The sequence below is a fragment of the Zingiber officinale genome, chromosome 7B, assembly GCF_018446385.1.
Source record: "Zingiber officinale cultivar Zhangliang chromosome 7B, Zo_v1.1, whole genome shotgun sequence".
Lineage (NCBI taxonomy): Eukaryota > Viridiplantae > Streptophyta > Magnoliopsida > Zingiberales > Zingiberaceae > Zingiber > Zingiber officinale.
In genome coordinates, this window is record NC_055999.1 from 77,398,911 (window position 1) to 77,416,526 (window position 17,616).

The 17,616-nt window shown below is 40.1% G+C and overlaps 1 protein-coding gene and 1 pseudogene across 1 annotated transcript; both read left to right on the plus strand.

Annotated features, from left to right (window-relative positions):
- Positions 1-10,694, plus strand: part of LOC122004456 — a 73,703-nt pseudogene extending 63,009 nt beyond the window's left edge.
- Positions 10,695-12,395: 1,701 nt separating this feature from the next.
- On the plus strand, positions 12,396-13,739 carry LOC122004457 (probable receptor-like protein kinase At5g20050). The gene has a single exon (XM_042559343.1). The coding sequence runs from the start codon at positions 12,396-12,398 to the stop codon at positions 13,737-13,739; it is 1,344 nt and encodes a 447-aa protein (XP_042415277.1).
- The last annotated feature ends 3,877 nt before the right edge of the window (positions 13,740-17,616 follow it).

The following is a 17,616-nucleotide window of genomic DNA, read 5'->3' on the forward strand; positions in this document are numbered from 1 at the left end:
AATGTGCCCTTATAATGTCAACATTTCTCTTCTGCAGATTACCACATCTTGAACATGGGCAAGGTATTTCATTCGGATCAGTAGCATTTTGTAATGCAAATTGCAAGAAAGACTCTACCCCAACCTCATATTCATGTGATAACCTATTCTTTGACATCCAATCTTTGTCCATTTTTTATAACTATCAGCCCGAAACGCGTCAAAACCTACCTTCAAACAACTATACATCATATAACAAGTTCAAAACACAATCTCAAGTACCAAATACTATAATAAAACATTCAAGGTAATAGAGTAATACACGACATAAACCAAAAAATCAGAAATGTGTTGTGTGATTTTGTGAGAACTAATTAATAAATAAATGGTGATATTAACAAATCTTGGGTGTACATATATACAAGAGGATCAATTAGAAAGATTATTGGCTAACAAACCCTCACCCTAGTTGTTACCATGCCTCTCAACTTATTTGGTCATGTTATTATCTCAACTCTTGATCTAATCTAATGTTTGCGTTTATGTTAAATAATACATGTGTCTTGATCTAATCTAATTTTTTTAAAAAAAAATATTCCGGCAGAAAATTAAATGAGCATAAATAATAAAGATGACATTAATTAATTATTAAAATAATGAGGAAAAAATAATGAACTTCAGATTATTAAATTCAATAAGAGAACAAGCTATAATTCAATGTGCAGTTGTAAAGGATGTAAAAAACATAAACTTGCAGTAGATAAGAAAAAAAACCTAAAAATGAGCATTAACATACAAAAGTGTCAACATATGTCTAAAGAGTCAAAGGAAACAAAATTAAAAGTGCATTGAGCAATTACCACAAGAAACCAACTCCGTTCACATGGAACAGAACAAAAAGCCAAGAAGCTCATGGAAATGGGAAGAACAATCAAACGGGCAATGTGCGAAACAACTATAAACTTCAATTAGTAATCAAAACAAAAAGGAAGGACTTTCTTCATTTCCCTTCTACCAATTTTCTGTTCCCCCAAATTCCATCTCCGTCCATCAAGTGGCAAGCCGTGCAAGACCTAGAAAACCTATCCGAACACACTATTTCGACCAATACAAGTGAATAACAAACAAAAATCGATGCTTAAAACCAACACCTTCAGAGATCAAACACCACAAACTTTGACATATGAGCAGCCAAATGGCATGATGAAACAAATCAAAAGGCTAAAAATAAGAAGAAAAGAGAATGTTGAGCTTGCAGATACAAGCTTAGTGGAATCAAAAGTAGGTTTTAATTTTGAGACAACATTTATGAACGAAGACAAGACCTAGGTTATGAATCTACCTTGACTATGGCTCTAGCACAAATCCAAAGAAGACAAGACCTAGGTTATGAATCGACGGACTAGGAGTGCAACCTTTGCCGAAGAAATACACCTCGTCCGATCAAAAGGTTCCACGAGCGAAAGAAGCAGCAATGGAAGGTCAAAGGGCCTCGTCGAACTCAGAAACCTGCTCACCAGGAAACGAGAGGAGCGCACCGTCGTGGAGGAAGATCCAGGGGAGGCGTGAAGAGATTGGATGAGGAGAGGGAAAGAAACTTCCCTTAGGGTCGGGAGCGCGAAGGAAAACACGGCCCCGAAAAGAAAACAGCGAGGGAAAGGAAAACAGCGAGGGGGAAAATTACCAAATTAAATTACAACGGTTTTTTTCAAAACTGTTGTCGTAGCCGCTAAAAACGCGGATAAAGACAACGGTTTATAAAACCGTTGTAAAAAGTGTTGTCGTTTTAAAAAAAAATTTCTCAATGACAACAGTTTTGCCAAAACCGTTGTCTTTTATATTTAATGGGGAGTTCAAAGACAACGGTTTTGGCCAAAACCGTTGTCTTTGAGCAAATATGCAACACTTTCTCTTAAAATCGTTGTCGTATGGGTGTTGTCGTTTGCAGTTTTTGTTGTAGTGTCTCAGGTTCCTGTACCAGTCCAGGAAATTTGCTCCGTTGAGCTTGTCCTTCTTAATGATAGAACGCAGGGAGAAAGAGTTAGTATTCGACGTCATGGTTATCTACAACAGAAAATTTGCAAAAATAAATATCATATTCTTTTAAAATCATTTAATTAGACCTTTAATTAAATGATGCTCCCACTGAATTCTATACTTCTTATGGGACAAGATCTACATCATACTAACCCTTGAGTTAGCTTTGGCTAATACGCCCAAGGCTTAGTATGATCGGTAGGTAACGATTACCAATTACATCTCTATGCAACTCTTGTTTATAAGATCAATATCCGCATTTATATTAAAACTCGAGTTAGCTTTGGCTAATACGCCCGAGAGTTAATATAGATGTGATTTTGACCTATCTTTTCCAACCGTTGGAAGAATGCCTATAGTTGACTCGATCTAACCGAGCAACTAGGAATACTCAATCTAATTGAGTTTGTATTCACCCATGCGTTGATAGGCGGGACCAAGATTGTCCCTCCGTACCCTACCAAGATAATATGTATTGCTCTGCTTTGGCAGATTCAACAATACATGTGATCGAGGTAGTGATAGGTATCACAGCACGGTTAGGCATTTAGAGTTGGTTCGATCGAGATCTAATCTAATCGAAAAGGATGCATCTTGTGCACGACTTAGATCTAATCTAATCGCAAGGGTGCATCATGTGCACGACTTAGATCTAATCTAATCGTAAGACACTAATTAATTAATTACTTATTAAACATGCATCATATACATAAGCAATTAACTAATTAATCTATTTGTGATTTAGTCATGGCCCTACTACGATCTTCTCAAGCCAATGAGAAGATTGAATGGTCAACAACTTCTCCAAGCTCCTCCCTTTGACCACCTTGTGTTGCTCGTGCCCGCCTCGGAACTCCGTCTCGTGTGGACCCTCCACCGCTCCAATTTGTACATTACAATTTGAAACTCGAGTTACATTCGAGTCTAAATCTAATTTACAACCAGAATATATGAGAAAGGCACGACGCGCAGGTCGCGGAAAAATAAAACATACAACACACGCAAACACATAACAACACGCATGTCGTATTATGAATTACAACACAATCCAATCATATTGGGTTTTTGGGCCATGACTATCACAAAATTAATATATAATTCAAAATTATATATCTTCATAATTTTCTATAATTTTAAAATTAATTTTTACAATTTTTACGAGTAAAATTTTCCGGCGGTCTCGTTTAGCGGTTTCGGGCGCAATCGCGGAACGGATCCCCTTGCGGGGCCAGGGGCACCGCCCCTACCCGCGATCTAACCATCGCGAGGGTTTCTTTGCGATCCTACAGTGCCTTAGCCCGCTGTCCCAAAACAATTTGGGACGAAACCTTTGAGAAGAATTTTCCCGGCGGTCCCGATTAGCAATTTCGGGCGCAATCGCGAAGCAAATCCCCTTGCGGGGTTAGGGGAAGTGCCCCTACCCACGATCTAACCATCGTGAGTTGCTCCTAAGCGATCCTACAGCGCCTTCACTCGCTGTCCCAAACGGATTTGGGTCGAAACATCACCGTTTTGGAAAAATCTTCCCGGTAGTCGAAGCCTACAAGCGTCTAAACACTTGTGCTTCGATTACTCGAGAAAAATACTCATAAAAACCCAAAAATCATAATTTTACAGAAAATTACAGAAACTTTAGTTTTCATAAAACCAAAAAATTAAACTCGTACAAGCCTTGCACGTGGCTCTGATACCACTGTTGGGTTTTTCGCGTCGCGGAAACCCCGAATCACCCAAAGCCGTAGATCCGTGCAAGGAAAAACCGAATGAATTACAAGTACGAGTTTCAAAAACTTTAGATCTACTCCTAGATCTACATGTTAAGAATTTTACCCTTGAAGCGTGCTCTCGCAAATCCTGCTCGTCCAACGGTACGCCGGATCTCGAGAGTGTCAACGTAGACACTCCTCTAATGATATCCACACGAACAAGGAGTGTCTCTCACACTCAAAGGATGGAGAAGAGAGCCCCAAGTGTGCTAGCACTTTCTAGAGCTCTCGAATGGGATTGGAAAGGAAGAAAAAGAGGATGCAAAAAAAGGAATGTCATACACTCAAGATGTAGTATCCCTCCTTTGTGACCTTCACTCTTCCTTTGCTCTTGGAATTCACTCAACCACCTTTTCCTCCCTTGGAAGCTCACGACAACAGCAACAAAACCAAGAGGAAAAGATCAAGGAAGAAGATGGAATGAATGCACACATTATTACCACAAAATCAAAACCCCTCCTCATATTTGTGTGGCCGGCCACACAATGTAACCCCCTCATTTAATGTGGCCGGCCACATTAAGTGGTATGGGTGTGTAACCTCCATGAGGTGGCACACCATTATGAGGTGGTGATGATGTGGCAAGGATGTGTCATGCCATGTAGGATGAGTCAACCTACATGATGTGGCAATGCATCAAGTCAAACTTGATGTTTCAACTTCCATTTGGTCAAGTCAAAATTGACCAATTTCTTCCTTGTTGAGTTAAATCCAACCTTTGATTCAAGTCAATTTCAATTTAATGAATCTCAATTCATTAATATAAATTGACTCAATGAATCAAATTTAAATTAGACTCATTCAACAATTGAATCTAATTGAGTCTAACTCAATAAGTCTAATTTGAATCTAATCTTTGGTGCATCATATGAACCTAATCCAATTGGTTCATCATATGAACCTAATCTCCATCCACTTGTTCTTTGTGTGTGACCTAATAGGTTCTTGTAACGTTGGCAATGTTTCTAAACTCCTTTAGAAACATAAGCAATGAGCGGCATCTAGCAATACATCATTGCTACCCAAGTTACAAGAATGTTGAGATCCAACATCACCTTGTGACTATTAATTGTGACTCCTCACAATATATGACAAGTGTCCTTCTATCCTAGACATCTAGATTGATCAATGTGAGGCATAGACCGTGTCATCCTCTGACCAATCTAAATCTTGAACTCCAAGTAGACTCACTCAATCAAATGAGCTCAATATCTCATATTGACTCATTTGGGTATGACCATACACTTCGTGGTCTTACTCTATCAAGAATATCGATGTCACTCCCGTCATATAGGAGGGATAGATCCCATCTACATCACTCACATCCCTCTGCATAATTCGTTACATACCCAATAATCGCCTTTATAGTCCACCCAGTTACGGGTGACGTTTGACGAAACCAAAGTACATAACTCCTTATGTAGGGGATCCATGGTGACTTCAGGTCTAAGGACTAATAGTTATACTAATAGCCACATGAGAAAGTATATGACACTCATATAACGATCCATGATACTTTCTCATGGCGGGTCATTCAGTATACATTCTCTAATGTATACCCATGTGTCAACTTGATATCTCTATATCCATGACTTGTGAGATCAAGTCATCGTGTTGACCTACATGCTAGTCTTATTGCATTAACATTGTCCCTGAATGTTAATACTCGACTAGGAATAATTAAGAGTAGTGTTCCCTATATCATCTCACTATTGGTTCAACTAATCGATTAATATAGGTGAGAACCATCTACTCAAGGACATTATTATACTTAGTTTATTTGGCACCAATACAAGTAAGTATAATAACCAAAATCCAAATGCCTTTATTAATATACAAGAATATGATACAATGAGTCCATACAATCATCAAATGATTGGCTCTAGAGCTCTAACTAACAGTGAGTCTAGTCAGTCGGACTAGAGCCTCCTTCGACTAGACTTGAGGGGGAGGCTTGTGATACGGTGCGTGATCGTGGGGTCGGAGAGATGACGTGGTCGGAAGTCAAGACCGCGGTATGGTCAAAAGTCAAGCTCTCGTAGCGGTCAGAAGTCAAGCTTACGTGCCGGTCAGAAGTTAAGCCTACGTGGTGGTCAAAAGTCTGACCCACGTGAAGGTCCAGAATCTGGTCTACGTGTAGATGAAAGGGCCCGATTACAGGAGGGGCGGGGTCAGACGCAAGTAGGGGTCCGGGGCTAGGGCTATGTGTCAAGTGGGAACTCCGAGGCCGGGATATAGGATACAGGTCAGGACTTATAGCCTCATGGCTCAGGATACATGGATCGATGAAGCGTATATGTCAGGATGCGTCAACCAAGGATACAGGTCAGGACTTATAGTCTTATGACTCAGGATACATGGATCGATGAAGCGTACAGGTCAGGATATGTCAGCCAAGGGTACAGGTCAGGACTTATAGCCTCATGGCTCAAGATACATAGATGATGAAGCGTATAGGTCGGGATGCGCCAGCCAAGGATACAGGTCAGGACTTATAGCCTCATGGCTTAGGATACATGGATCGATGAAGCGTATAGGTCGGGATGTGCCAGCCAAGGATACATGTCAGGATTTATAACCTTATAGCTCAGGATATATGGATCGATGAAGCGTACAGGTCGGGATGTGCCAGCCAAGGGTACAGGTCAGGACTTATAGCCTTATGGCTCAGGATACATGGATCGATGAAAGTACAGGTCGGGATGTGCCAGCCAAGGGTACAGGTCAGGACTTATAGCCTCATGGCTCAGGATACATGGATCTATGAAGCGTACAGGTCGGGATATGCCAATCAAGGATAAGCAGAGTTGGATGCAGGACTTATAGCCTTGCGACACAGGATACATGGACAAGCGTACAGGTCGGGAGGTGTTAACCAAGGATACAGGTCGGGACTAATAATCTTGGAGCACAAGATATAGGGACAAGAGTGTACAGGTCGGAGGTAGGCCCAGGATAAGCAGAGTTGGATGGAGGCATACAGGTCAGGTCAGACAGAGTCAGACAGACGTATAGCTTTGAAGGCGGGATAAAAGAACCGAACTAAGGCATACAGGGCGCGATACGTAGTGCAATAAGAGGCAAGGCTGGTCGGGAGTTTGCAATATGAGATGCATAGAACAAGGTTAAATGTACAGGTCTGGATGCGATACCAGATTGGGGTCAGCAAGTGCAAAGACCTAGCTTAGCGATCACGGACTGAGGAGACAATGCACTACACGACAAGTAAACAAGGGAATCGTAACCACCTGTCAGAGAATAATCAGAGTGTCAGAGAATATGCCAACAGTCGAGGCTCATTACCCCTTCGGTTCTTCTGCTGGCCTATGGGAAGATGCCACGTGTCATTCACCGCCAGATAAAGCCTGACATCCGACATTCCCTGACACCCGTCAGACTCCAGAAACACCCGGGGCAGTATAAAAAGGAATGCTTTGTCATTTACGCAGGTACGCTCACTCGTCATTACACACTCATTTCTTACTTTTCGTTTTTTCTCTGTAGTTCTGAGGAAAAAGTACTTGAGCGTCGGAGGGTCTGACTCGGGGACTTTTTCCCTGGTTTCCAGTCTCTAACGACTCGTGGGTTTGTCTGAGTGTGCGCAGAGTCCTCGCTTCTCCATCTTCATCATCACCCCTCATCATTCATTGGGATCAACTCTCCCGACGGGTGTTAGGAGGACTAAGCTTCATAGTGACTTTCCGTCAACACCGACTCCAGCATCGCTTGCTTCTGTCTGACTTAGCTTCCGGACGGGATCAATTGGCTTTCTTATTAATATGCACAATTTATTTAAGAGTGAAGATCTTTACATGGTTAGAAATTTTTATTGTAGTTGATCCTGTCCGAAAGTGAAAGAGACGGATGCTGGGGACGTGGTGTTTTTGTTGACCTTCGGTGGACTTCACTCCTACCTATAATACAAGCAGCGTCAGTGCCAAGCCAGGGAAGTGGTCCCCCGCGATAGCCCTCCGACGCTCAAGTTAGTCTCCGGCGAAACAGTAAGTAAAGAGAACTGTAGCGCAACAGTAGAAATTGCGAGCATACCTCCGCCGATGCTTGGACCCCCTTTTATATAGGGCTCCTGTAGTATGTGTGCACGCTTTTGAAAGCAGACACGTTATTCCGAACTTTTCCTGAAGAGACATGCCAGTAAAGTATCTCTAACACAGTACCTTAACGGGCCGAGCATATCTTTAAAGTGACAGTAGAAGCTTCCGCCGTACGATCCTCTGTCTGACCATTCCGCTTGTCAGCGGCACTAGCTCCCAAAAGGATGTCGAAGGATATCCTGCTGTGTCTGTTGCTTGGACGAGCGGAATGACCTCTCGGTCAGGGCTGATATCCTTGCGTCTGCTGCCGCACCAAGCGGGATAGCCGCTCGGCTGAAAGTCCTATGTCCAAGTGTTATCTGTTGCTGGGCTGAGTGGGATGACCGCTCGACTGGAAGCCCACTGTCTCGCCGAGCGGGAGAGCCACTCGGTTGAAAGTCCTCGGTTCGTGTCGTCCGCTGTCTGACTGAGTGGGGGAGCCGCTCGGCTCGGCTTCTATGCGTCCCTTGAGCGTCGGTTTGATTACTTCGTGCCGGAGACGATGGGTCAGTGCTTAACCCACGGTCGAAATATGCCTTGCCCGACCGGCCAAGACCCATCCGTCCGTTAACCGTCTTGACTTTGATCTCTATTGACCTCCACCGTGATAACGAGATGGAATCCCTCATCATCACCGCATCAGTAGTCAATAGTGTTTATTAGACAGGGTTTTCCTTTTGTTCGTAACTTGAGTATGGTGCTTCATAGATCAACATTTTGACGTATAACTTTATTTGTTCTCTATCATATATGATGAGCTTGTTGTACGTGTCGAGTGCATTTACTAAAACAAACTGCTTAAATGGGATTTTGGAAAATAGATGAAGTTTCAACGTTGAAAAACAATGAATAGTAATACCTGTGTGTGTGTGTGAGAAACAGTCCTTGTTTCAAGATGGAACATATCGTTTCTTAGCAATACCCATTTTCCCCACATTTTGTTTGTCTCGGATTAAATGTTTATACAGAACTGCTGTTTTTTCTTATCTTGTTTGGCTATCTTTGTTTGCAGCATCAATGGTCATTGTGTCATTATCATGTTCGATGTAACTGCGAGGTTAACTTACAAGAATGCCCCAACATGGCATCGTGACATCTGTAGGTTGCTTTGTAGAATGCATTGAACTAAATATGCATATTGGGGCATTTTGGAATATCTAATAATTCTGTTACTTGGATGAAACCAGGGTTTGTGAGAATATTCCTATTGTTCTTTGTGGCAACAAGGTTGATGTGAAGAACAGGCAAGTTAAAGCCAAGCAAGTTACCTTCCACAGGATGAAGAGCCTCCAATATTATGAAATCTCAGCAAAGAGTAACTAGAATTTCGAGAAGTCATTCCTTTATCTTGCCAGAAAACTTGCAGGGTATGTAGGAGATAATTCATTTCTGCAATTATAAATAATAATAACAATGAGAAATGCCATGACAGGGACCCTAACCTTCACTTTGTTGAATCGCCTGCACTGGCACCTCCAGAAGTTCAAATCGACTTGGCTGCACAGCAACAGAAAGTGCAAATATATATGTTTCTGCTTCTAGATTGTTTTTTTCTTCAATTCACTATATGGGGTTATCGGCTCCTATTGCTATCTTAGTTTCCATATTTTAGAGATTTCATGGACCATTTACTATGATGATTAGTTACACGCTTATTTTATAAGTACACTTAGGTGCGGTTGGTTCTTGGGAAAGAATAGATAATAAATATTCCGCGTGACTGGAATGATCAAGGAATAGAAGTTTATGTATAAATGTTCTTTGTTTGATTAGTGAAATAGAATAAAATGATTTTGCTTATATATTTGGTTCATAGGAATGTTATCATAAATAAACAATGAATAATTTTCACAATGATACAATATATATACATGAAATATATTTTGCCCGATTCATGTAGCTAGTAGCATCGTCTGCCTGTGATGGATCTACATTGATCTCCTGTTAAATTGGCCAACTAATTCTTTAATAATGCTCTCTGGATTTGACTGACCCCCACCTTATCAATCTTGATCAATCCACTAGTTGCTCCCAGATAACTGAGTTGGTAAGTGGTTGGTAGTTTTTCACATGAGGCCGGTGTCGAACCTCGGGATTGGCGGAGCTTAAATTCCTACAACCCGTATTTCACCTCACACTTGCCACTCATTTACCATGAACTGGTCCTGGGGTAAACTGATAGGGGCGCCGGGATGAATGTAATCACTTTTTGCGACTTGATCAATCAACTAGTTGGCCTACAATGCATTCTGACAAATTCGGGCAACCTATGTAGGTCAGTTTTTGTCTCCGTCGATTAATCTGTTTGGCCAAATTGCCATGTTCAAGACTATTTGGCCCAGCAGTTTGGTTTGGTCCAATCGATTCATCAAGTTGCTAGGTCTGCTAGGCTGCATATGTTTATTCAACCCTCGATCTATTCCCCTCATTAGGCATATTTGACCTTCCTGAGCTGCCGAAGCCCAATTGGCGTCACTGGCACACCAGATCAACATATAGACAGTTGAATAGAGTAATAGTATAAATTATTTGGAAAATAGAATAAGAGAAACAATAATTATTTCATGAATGGGGAATCATGATTTTGTGGGAATTAGTGCTGCAAGTTCATCTTTCTATTCAAACGTGTTAATTGGAATATAGCATGTAGATGATCTGGATAAAAAGTTCATTAGATGTGTGGACATTCTATGAGTTAATAGATGCTTAATGGAATTTGTCTGTCTGATAGAACTGTTGCATTTTCTTCAGACGTGAACCCGAGCTTGCAGCAGCTACCGCTCAGCCTCTTCCAGACGACGACAACGATCCGCTCAATTAGAAGCTCCAGTGCAAGGTACTTCTTCATAATTAGCCAGCTCGACCGAGTGAGCCCCCGTAGTCTGCTGTTTTAAGAGGAAGATCCAACGTTTTCTTTCGTTAGTCGATTCAAGGGGTTTTCTACTTAGATGTGCGACACAAGCTGTGGATAACATTCTGTGTTGGTTTTGACGCCTTTCATATCATTGGACTAGTTCTCCGTGCTAACGCCTGGGAGAAGGGTTTTCCCTGTTTCCTTGAGCACAAACGGTTTTGCTAGTGTGTTGGCTCTCTTGGAGATGTATCATATTCCATGAGTTTCCTATGGAATAAATAATTCATGTTTGGCCGCAGAAATATTTTAATTTTTACAGAATTATCATTTCTAATAGGGCAAAAATCAAATGAGCATTTCAAATTTTGCAAATCAAAAGGACATTTCTCTTTCAAAAAAAGTTAAATGGTTATCTCAACATATATTTTATATCCAAAATACTCTTTATTTCAGTTAGGATGGTAAATAAATCAAATATTTGTGAATAAATTTAGTATTAATTTTATAAAAACTTATTTATATTTATTCAATACATACAAGATCAATTAAATAAACAAACTTAAATATTCCGTTAAACTAAATAAATAAATTTGAACACATATGTATTTAGCTTATTAATGTTCATAAACAATGTTAATAAATCATGTTCATTAATAAATTTCTAATCAATATGATAAATAAATAATAAAATTAATTAAATAAATAAATTTAAATTGTCAAGCTCAATAATCAATCAAACAAGTAAAAATTTCAAGCAATAAAAAAATATTAAATTAAGAGCTCGATAATATCTAAACGAATCATACTTGAACCAAACTTGAACTAAGTTCATGCCAAACTTGAACTAAATTCAAGTCAAGCTTGAATCAAGTTTAAGCCAAGCTTGAATTGAGAGCTCGATAATTGTTATAGTAATAACGTGTAGAAGTTATTCGATAATTATTATAATCTAAAAATTATTTGTTTAATTTTAATTAAAGTTATTATATATATTACTATTATATTAAAATATTTTTATTATCAAAATTATTTAAATTTTATTAAAATGGTTATACAAATTATTAAAGATGCTTTTTGATGATTTATAAAATTTGGCCGTCACCCCAAGGCATAGTTCGATTGATTCTAAGCAATAAATGACAAAGCTAATAATTTAACAAGTGCATATCTATATCCATCTAACAAGCATTAAACGATTGAAAACTATGTCTACCTAATCCTGCCATATAAACGCAAAAGTTTAGAGTCACTTCATTTCTCAACTAATCTGATTTGAACTTGTCCATTCTCTCAATAGTCGGCTTTACTTTACGCTTATCTCAAATGTTTTTCATAATCCGTCTTAGATTATGTAAAGAAAAAAAATAATAGAATCAATTTATAATCGATTATCAAATACCTAGAATACAAAGAGTCAAAAATTAATTCCGGTAGTATATCCAGTTAGGCAACTTAGGAACTACTTCCACCTTTGACATGGAGTGTTGTCTGAAAGGCTAATAAGGAAAAACTATCCATCTCTCTAGAATTAGTAGGAAAAAATCAGCGCACTGAAATAGTTTACTAGTATTCGAGTCAAACCTGTTTCAATCAAGCCGACTTTAAGCTTCATCTCACTTCAATCCATGGCGGCTCCTCTTCATCGTCTTCTGATTCAATTCTAGTTTGATGGAGGCACGGCGAGCGAAGGCCGTTGCGGCGGCCACCGTCCTCTCTCTGTTGGTGCCCCTTCTTGTCCTCTTGTTCCGCTTCGGTCACACCGTCGCCTTCTTCGTCGTCCTCGCCGTGGCCTTCGTCGCCGTACTCGGCGTCCTCGCTTGGGTCCTTTCGCTCTACACCGATCTCTCCCACCGCCAGCTCTCCTTCGCCCGCCGCTCCATCGCCGACCGCGAGGAGCACCGCGTCGAGTATAGTTTCCTCCGCAAGGTCGCCGGCCTCCCCATCAAGTTCCGCCTCGAATCCCTCGCCGCCGCCACCGACGGCTTCCGCTGTCTCCTTGGCCGCGGCTCGTCCGCCTCCGTCTTCCGCGGCGTCCTCGACGACGGCACCGCCGTCGCGGTCAAGCGCATCGACGCGATTGCGGAGCGCGGGGACAAAGAGTTCCGCACCGAGGTCGCCGCCATCGCCAGCATCCACCACCGCAACCTCGTCCGCCTCCTCGGGTACTGCGTGACGCCCGGTCCCCGATTCCTCGTCTACGAGTTCGTCGCCAACGGATCGCTAGATCGGTGGATTTTCCCCTCCCGCGACGCCGCCGCCGACGCGGCCAACGGCCGCTGCCTCCCATGGCCGATGCGCCATCGCGTGGCCATCGACGTGGCCAAAGCCCTAAGCTACCTCCACCACGACTGCCGCGCGCGCGTCCTCCACCTCGACGTTAAGCCGGAGAACATCCTACTCGACGAGGGCTTCCGTGCCCTAGTCGCCGATTTCGGCCTTTCGAAATTGATGGGCAAGGACGAGAGCCGCGTGGTGACCACCGTACGCGGCACCCGCGGCTACCTCGCGCCCGAGTGGCTCATCGGCTCCGGCGTGACCGACAAATCCGACATCTACAGCTACGGAATGGTGCTGCTAGAGATTGTCGGCGGCCGTCGAGCCATCCAGGCGACGGAGGATAAGAAATGGTCTTACTTCCCCAAGATCGTGCACGAGAAGGCTTGGCAGGGGAAAGCGTTGGAGGTGCTCGACGAAAGGCTCAATAGAGAGGGGGAGTCGCCACCGGAGGCGGAGCTGCGGACGATGGTCCACGTCGCACTGTGGTGCATCCGGGACAAGGCGGAGGAGCGGCCGAGCATGGCGCGGGTGGTGGACATGCTCGAGGGGCGTATCGACGTCGACGAACCACCACCACAGAGCGAGATGCTGATCTACAACATCTTGGAGCACAGCGTGCTCGACGCAGAGGCTACCGACGACAGACGCGCCGCCGCTGCCGCCGCCGGACTGCTGGATCTGGGGCCGCCGTCGTCGGCCCCGGGCTCTATCGAAGTCTCTTTGTCCGGTCGATAGCAACGCTGCTTCCACTTGCCGATCTATCTCAAATTTTGATTTATTATTATTTTTTTTCTAAAATTTCATGTTTAAACAAATTCTTATTTCGTCATGGTTTGACAGTTTTGGTAACCTCATATATTTTTTAATTTATTATTATTATTATTATTATTTATTATTATTATTATTATTATTATTATTATACAGTACGTCTAGGTAAAAACATTTAAATAATAATATATCTTCCTTAAAAAAAAAAAATTGAGTATCTATTTGATCTTACAAAAATTTTATGAATCTAATATCTTATAGTTACACACTTTATTTAAAAAAAAATCTTTATAAATATGTTATAATTATAAATCGAATCATGAGTATATTGATGATAATTTGATACTTTTGTTACACTCGAAATTTTCCTTTTACCAAAATATATTAATTAATTAGGTAGTAGATCATTCAGAATTAATGGTTCAACAAGGTTGATTATTGATAGTTAAAAAATATCTATCTTTAATCTTAACTTTCAAATGTAATTATGATTTATAATTTAAACTGTTCATTAGATTGGGTTCACAATTTATTATTAGGGCCAGCAAGATGTATAAAAAAATTCGTATAATTCCCCTGATTCACCTTCTTAATTAAGATCTCATGTTCTTAATTCTCTTGATTAGATAAAAGGGACATTTTGTCCTAAAGAAAGTGTGCAACGTGGGCATGCCCACATTCCCATTTCCTACATCTCCCACTTATCGAAGGTAAGTCATTAAGACTAGTTAGTTACAAAGATTAAAAAAGTCACATAAACTATATAAGAGTTTAATCACAAATACCATATCAAAACATTCAATCTATATTTAGAGAAAATGGTTCGTGCGACAGCAAGTACACTGAATGATAGTCGCTAAGAAGATTGTTATATCTTACATAACCGCTCTCTAAGCAATCAGTGCTAACAAAGTTGTTATACTTAGTCGCTCTCCCAAATGAATTAGAGACATTCTCATAATGATATATAGTCTCTCTTTTACGCGGTACATATCTGTTATCCAAGAAATATCTAATCTCCTAGTGGCACACAACCATTATGTTAGAGATATCTATGTCTTACTATTTACCCAAATTAAATAATCTTCATTTGCATCAATATGAACATATCTAATCCCTCAAAATGATTATTATGTTAAGAGCATGTTCCATATTCAATATTCACAATCGTTTCTATACATAACAGAAATGGGTCGACTAGTGAATAACATCAAAAGATGCAAATCTATTTAATTTTTTTTTTTAGCTAGAATCTATTCATTCTAATCAGCCGCTTTCCTAGTTATGTTCCATAGACCGAGTCATCCATAGTTATAGGATACATGCTAAAGTACCAGTAACCGATTAAAACTTTAAGTAAATGACTAAATAGTCACTTAGGATAAAATTGAGATTAACTTATAATCTCAAAGGTCTCACATAGTAGAGAAATAGGGATCCATTCTCCTACTACGCTTATTGTCGCTATAGCATATGTGGTATGAATCACATGCTACCATGTTATTCTCTTTACTGAAAAGAGCGCATGTTTTTCTCAAATCTAACATTGTACAGATTTTAATCTAGACATACCTAATGTCTAATCTTGAATTCAACATATGAATTCTAATCTGGCCTTCAACAAGTTCAGTAAATGGTGGGTTGATTTACTTCGATTATTATTAATACATAAATGATCTCATCTTGACACAATTATCAAGGCGACATTAACTTATGAATATGTCTCTATTCACAACTACATAAGATGTCTCATAAGTAACGGTCTTACCTCTATTTATACCTAATAAATAGAGATGATTGCCAATGTGAGTGGATTAATTACAACTTGTCAACATGCTCACCGAGATCTTATATGAATGTAACAAAAATAACATATACACTGAATAAATTATGGTAAATCACATAATTAAATCATAGTATCTGATTGTTATTACAATATTATTATATTCTACGAAGTCTCAAAGACTTTACATGCTCTTTAAATGACTCTCTAGTCATTGGCTTAGCAAAAGGATCTGCAAGCATAACACGTGTAGGGACATACTCAAGAACTATCTTTCTTTTAGCCATAATATCCCTCACAAAGTTATATTTTATAGATATATGTTTGTTTCTGCTGTGATATTTAGGATACTTGAAAAAAGCTATTGTAGCTTAACTGCTTCTTGCACACTGTCCTTAGTAATCTTTAGATGTTTCAGAAACCTTCTCAATTAGACTACTTCTTGTACAGCCGCTGAACTGACCACATATTTAGCTTCCATAGTTGATAAAATTACACAAGACTATTTCTTGTTGTTTCATGAGATGATGTCACCATTCAGCAATAACACATAGCCTGATGTAGATGTTCTCTCATCCAAGTCCCCAGCTTAATTTGCATCTGAATAACCTTTTAGACTTATATCTGATCCTTAAAAACAAAGACAATAATTGATTGTTGATTTTATATATATGAATATCCTTTTACCGCATTTCAGTATTTCGATCCTGGGTTTAACTGGAAGTAACTGACTAAGCCAACAACATAACTGATATCGGGATGTGTACACAACATAGTGTACATTAAACTACTAATATCACTGACATATGGTTTTTTATTCATCTTAGTTATTTCCTCAGGAATTTTAGGACACACACTCTTACTCAAAATAATACCTTTCACAATGGGTATATGTTCTACATTACAATTAGACATGCTGAAGTAATGTAACATCTTATTTATATAAGACTCTTGTGACAGATCCAAATGTATTTTAGAATAATCTCTAATGATCTTCACCCCTAAGATGTACTCAGCTTCTCCCATATCCGTTGTATCAAATTGTGATGACAGTCACTTCTTGAATTCATTAATATACCCTATGCCATTTCCTGCTATTAGCATATCATCAGCATATAATGATAAAATGACATACTTTCCTTTTTCTCTTTTCAAGAAAATACAATGATCCTCATTGATCATCTCGAAAACATAGGATAAAATGACTTTGTTAAATCTTATGTTCCATTATCTTTAGAGCTGTCAAATGGGCCAACCCATGGCGGGACAGGTCAGCCCGTGGCGGGTCAACCATTTGGCAGGGCGGGGTGGGCCGACCCGTCAACTTGGCGGGTTGGAAAATTTACAACCCAACCCAATCCAAGGCGAGTTGCGGGTTTGGCGGGCCAACCTGTGAGCCCATCATTTTTTAAAAAAAAATATTCAAAAAATGTTTCATAATTTCAATGTTTTACTTCATAAATGTTTCATCAACCAAATATATTTATAAACATATATTTTAAATATAAATGAACACAAACGAGTAGTTATGTGGGATGAAAAGTATTATTTTTATTTCAAAATTATAACAAAGAAAGATAATAAATTGGCAAAAAACTTAGCTTACATATGTTTCTCAACCTTCAGGCCAACCCAAGTCCATCGCGGGCCGACCCGCGCGGGTCGCGGGCCGACTCGCGCTGGTCGACCCATGGCAGGCTTGGGTTGATAAAATTCTAACCAAACCCGCTTAAATTGTTTGGCGGGGCGGGGCAGTCCAACCTGACGAACCCAACCCAAATTGACGGCTCTAATTATCTTGACGCTTGCTTTAGCCTATATATAAATTTTTTAAGTTTACATACTTTCTCCTCTTGGCATTCAGCAATGAAATCTTATGGCTGAACCATATAGATTTCCTCGTCAGACTCACCATTAAGGAAAGCGATTTTTACATCTATCTGATGTAATTCCAAGTCATAATGTGCCACAAATGCTAAAATAACTCGTATTGACATAAATTTTACTACGAGAGAAAATATTTCTTCAAATTCAATACCCTCCAATTAGATAAATCCTTTT

Coding starts and splice junctions, on each gene's coding strand:
- LOC122004457 (XM_042559343.1), top strand. CDS start 12,396: ATGGAGGCACGGCGAGCGAAGGCCGTTGCGGCGGCCACCGTCCTCTCT.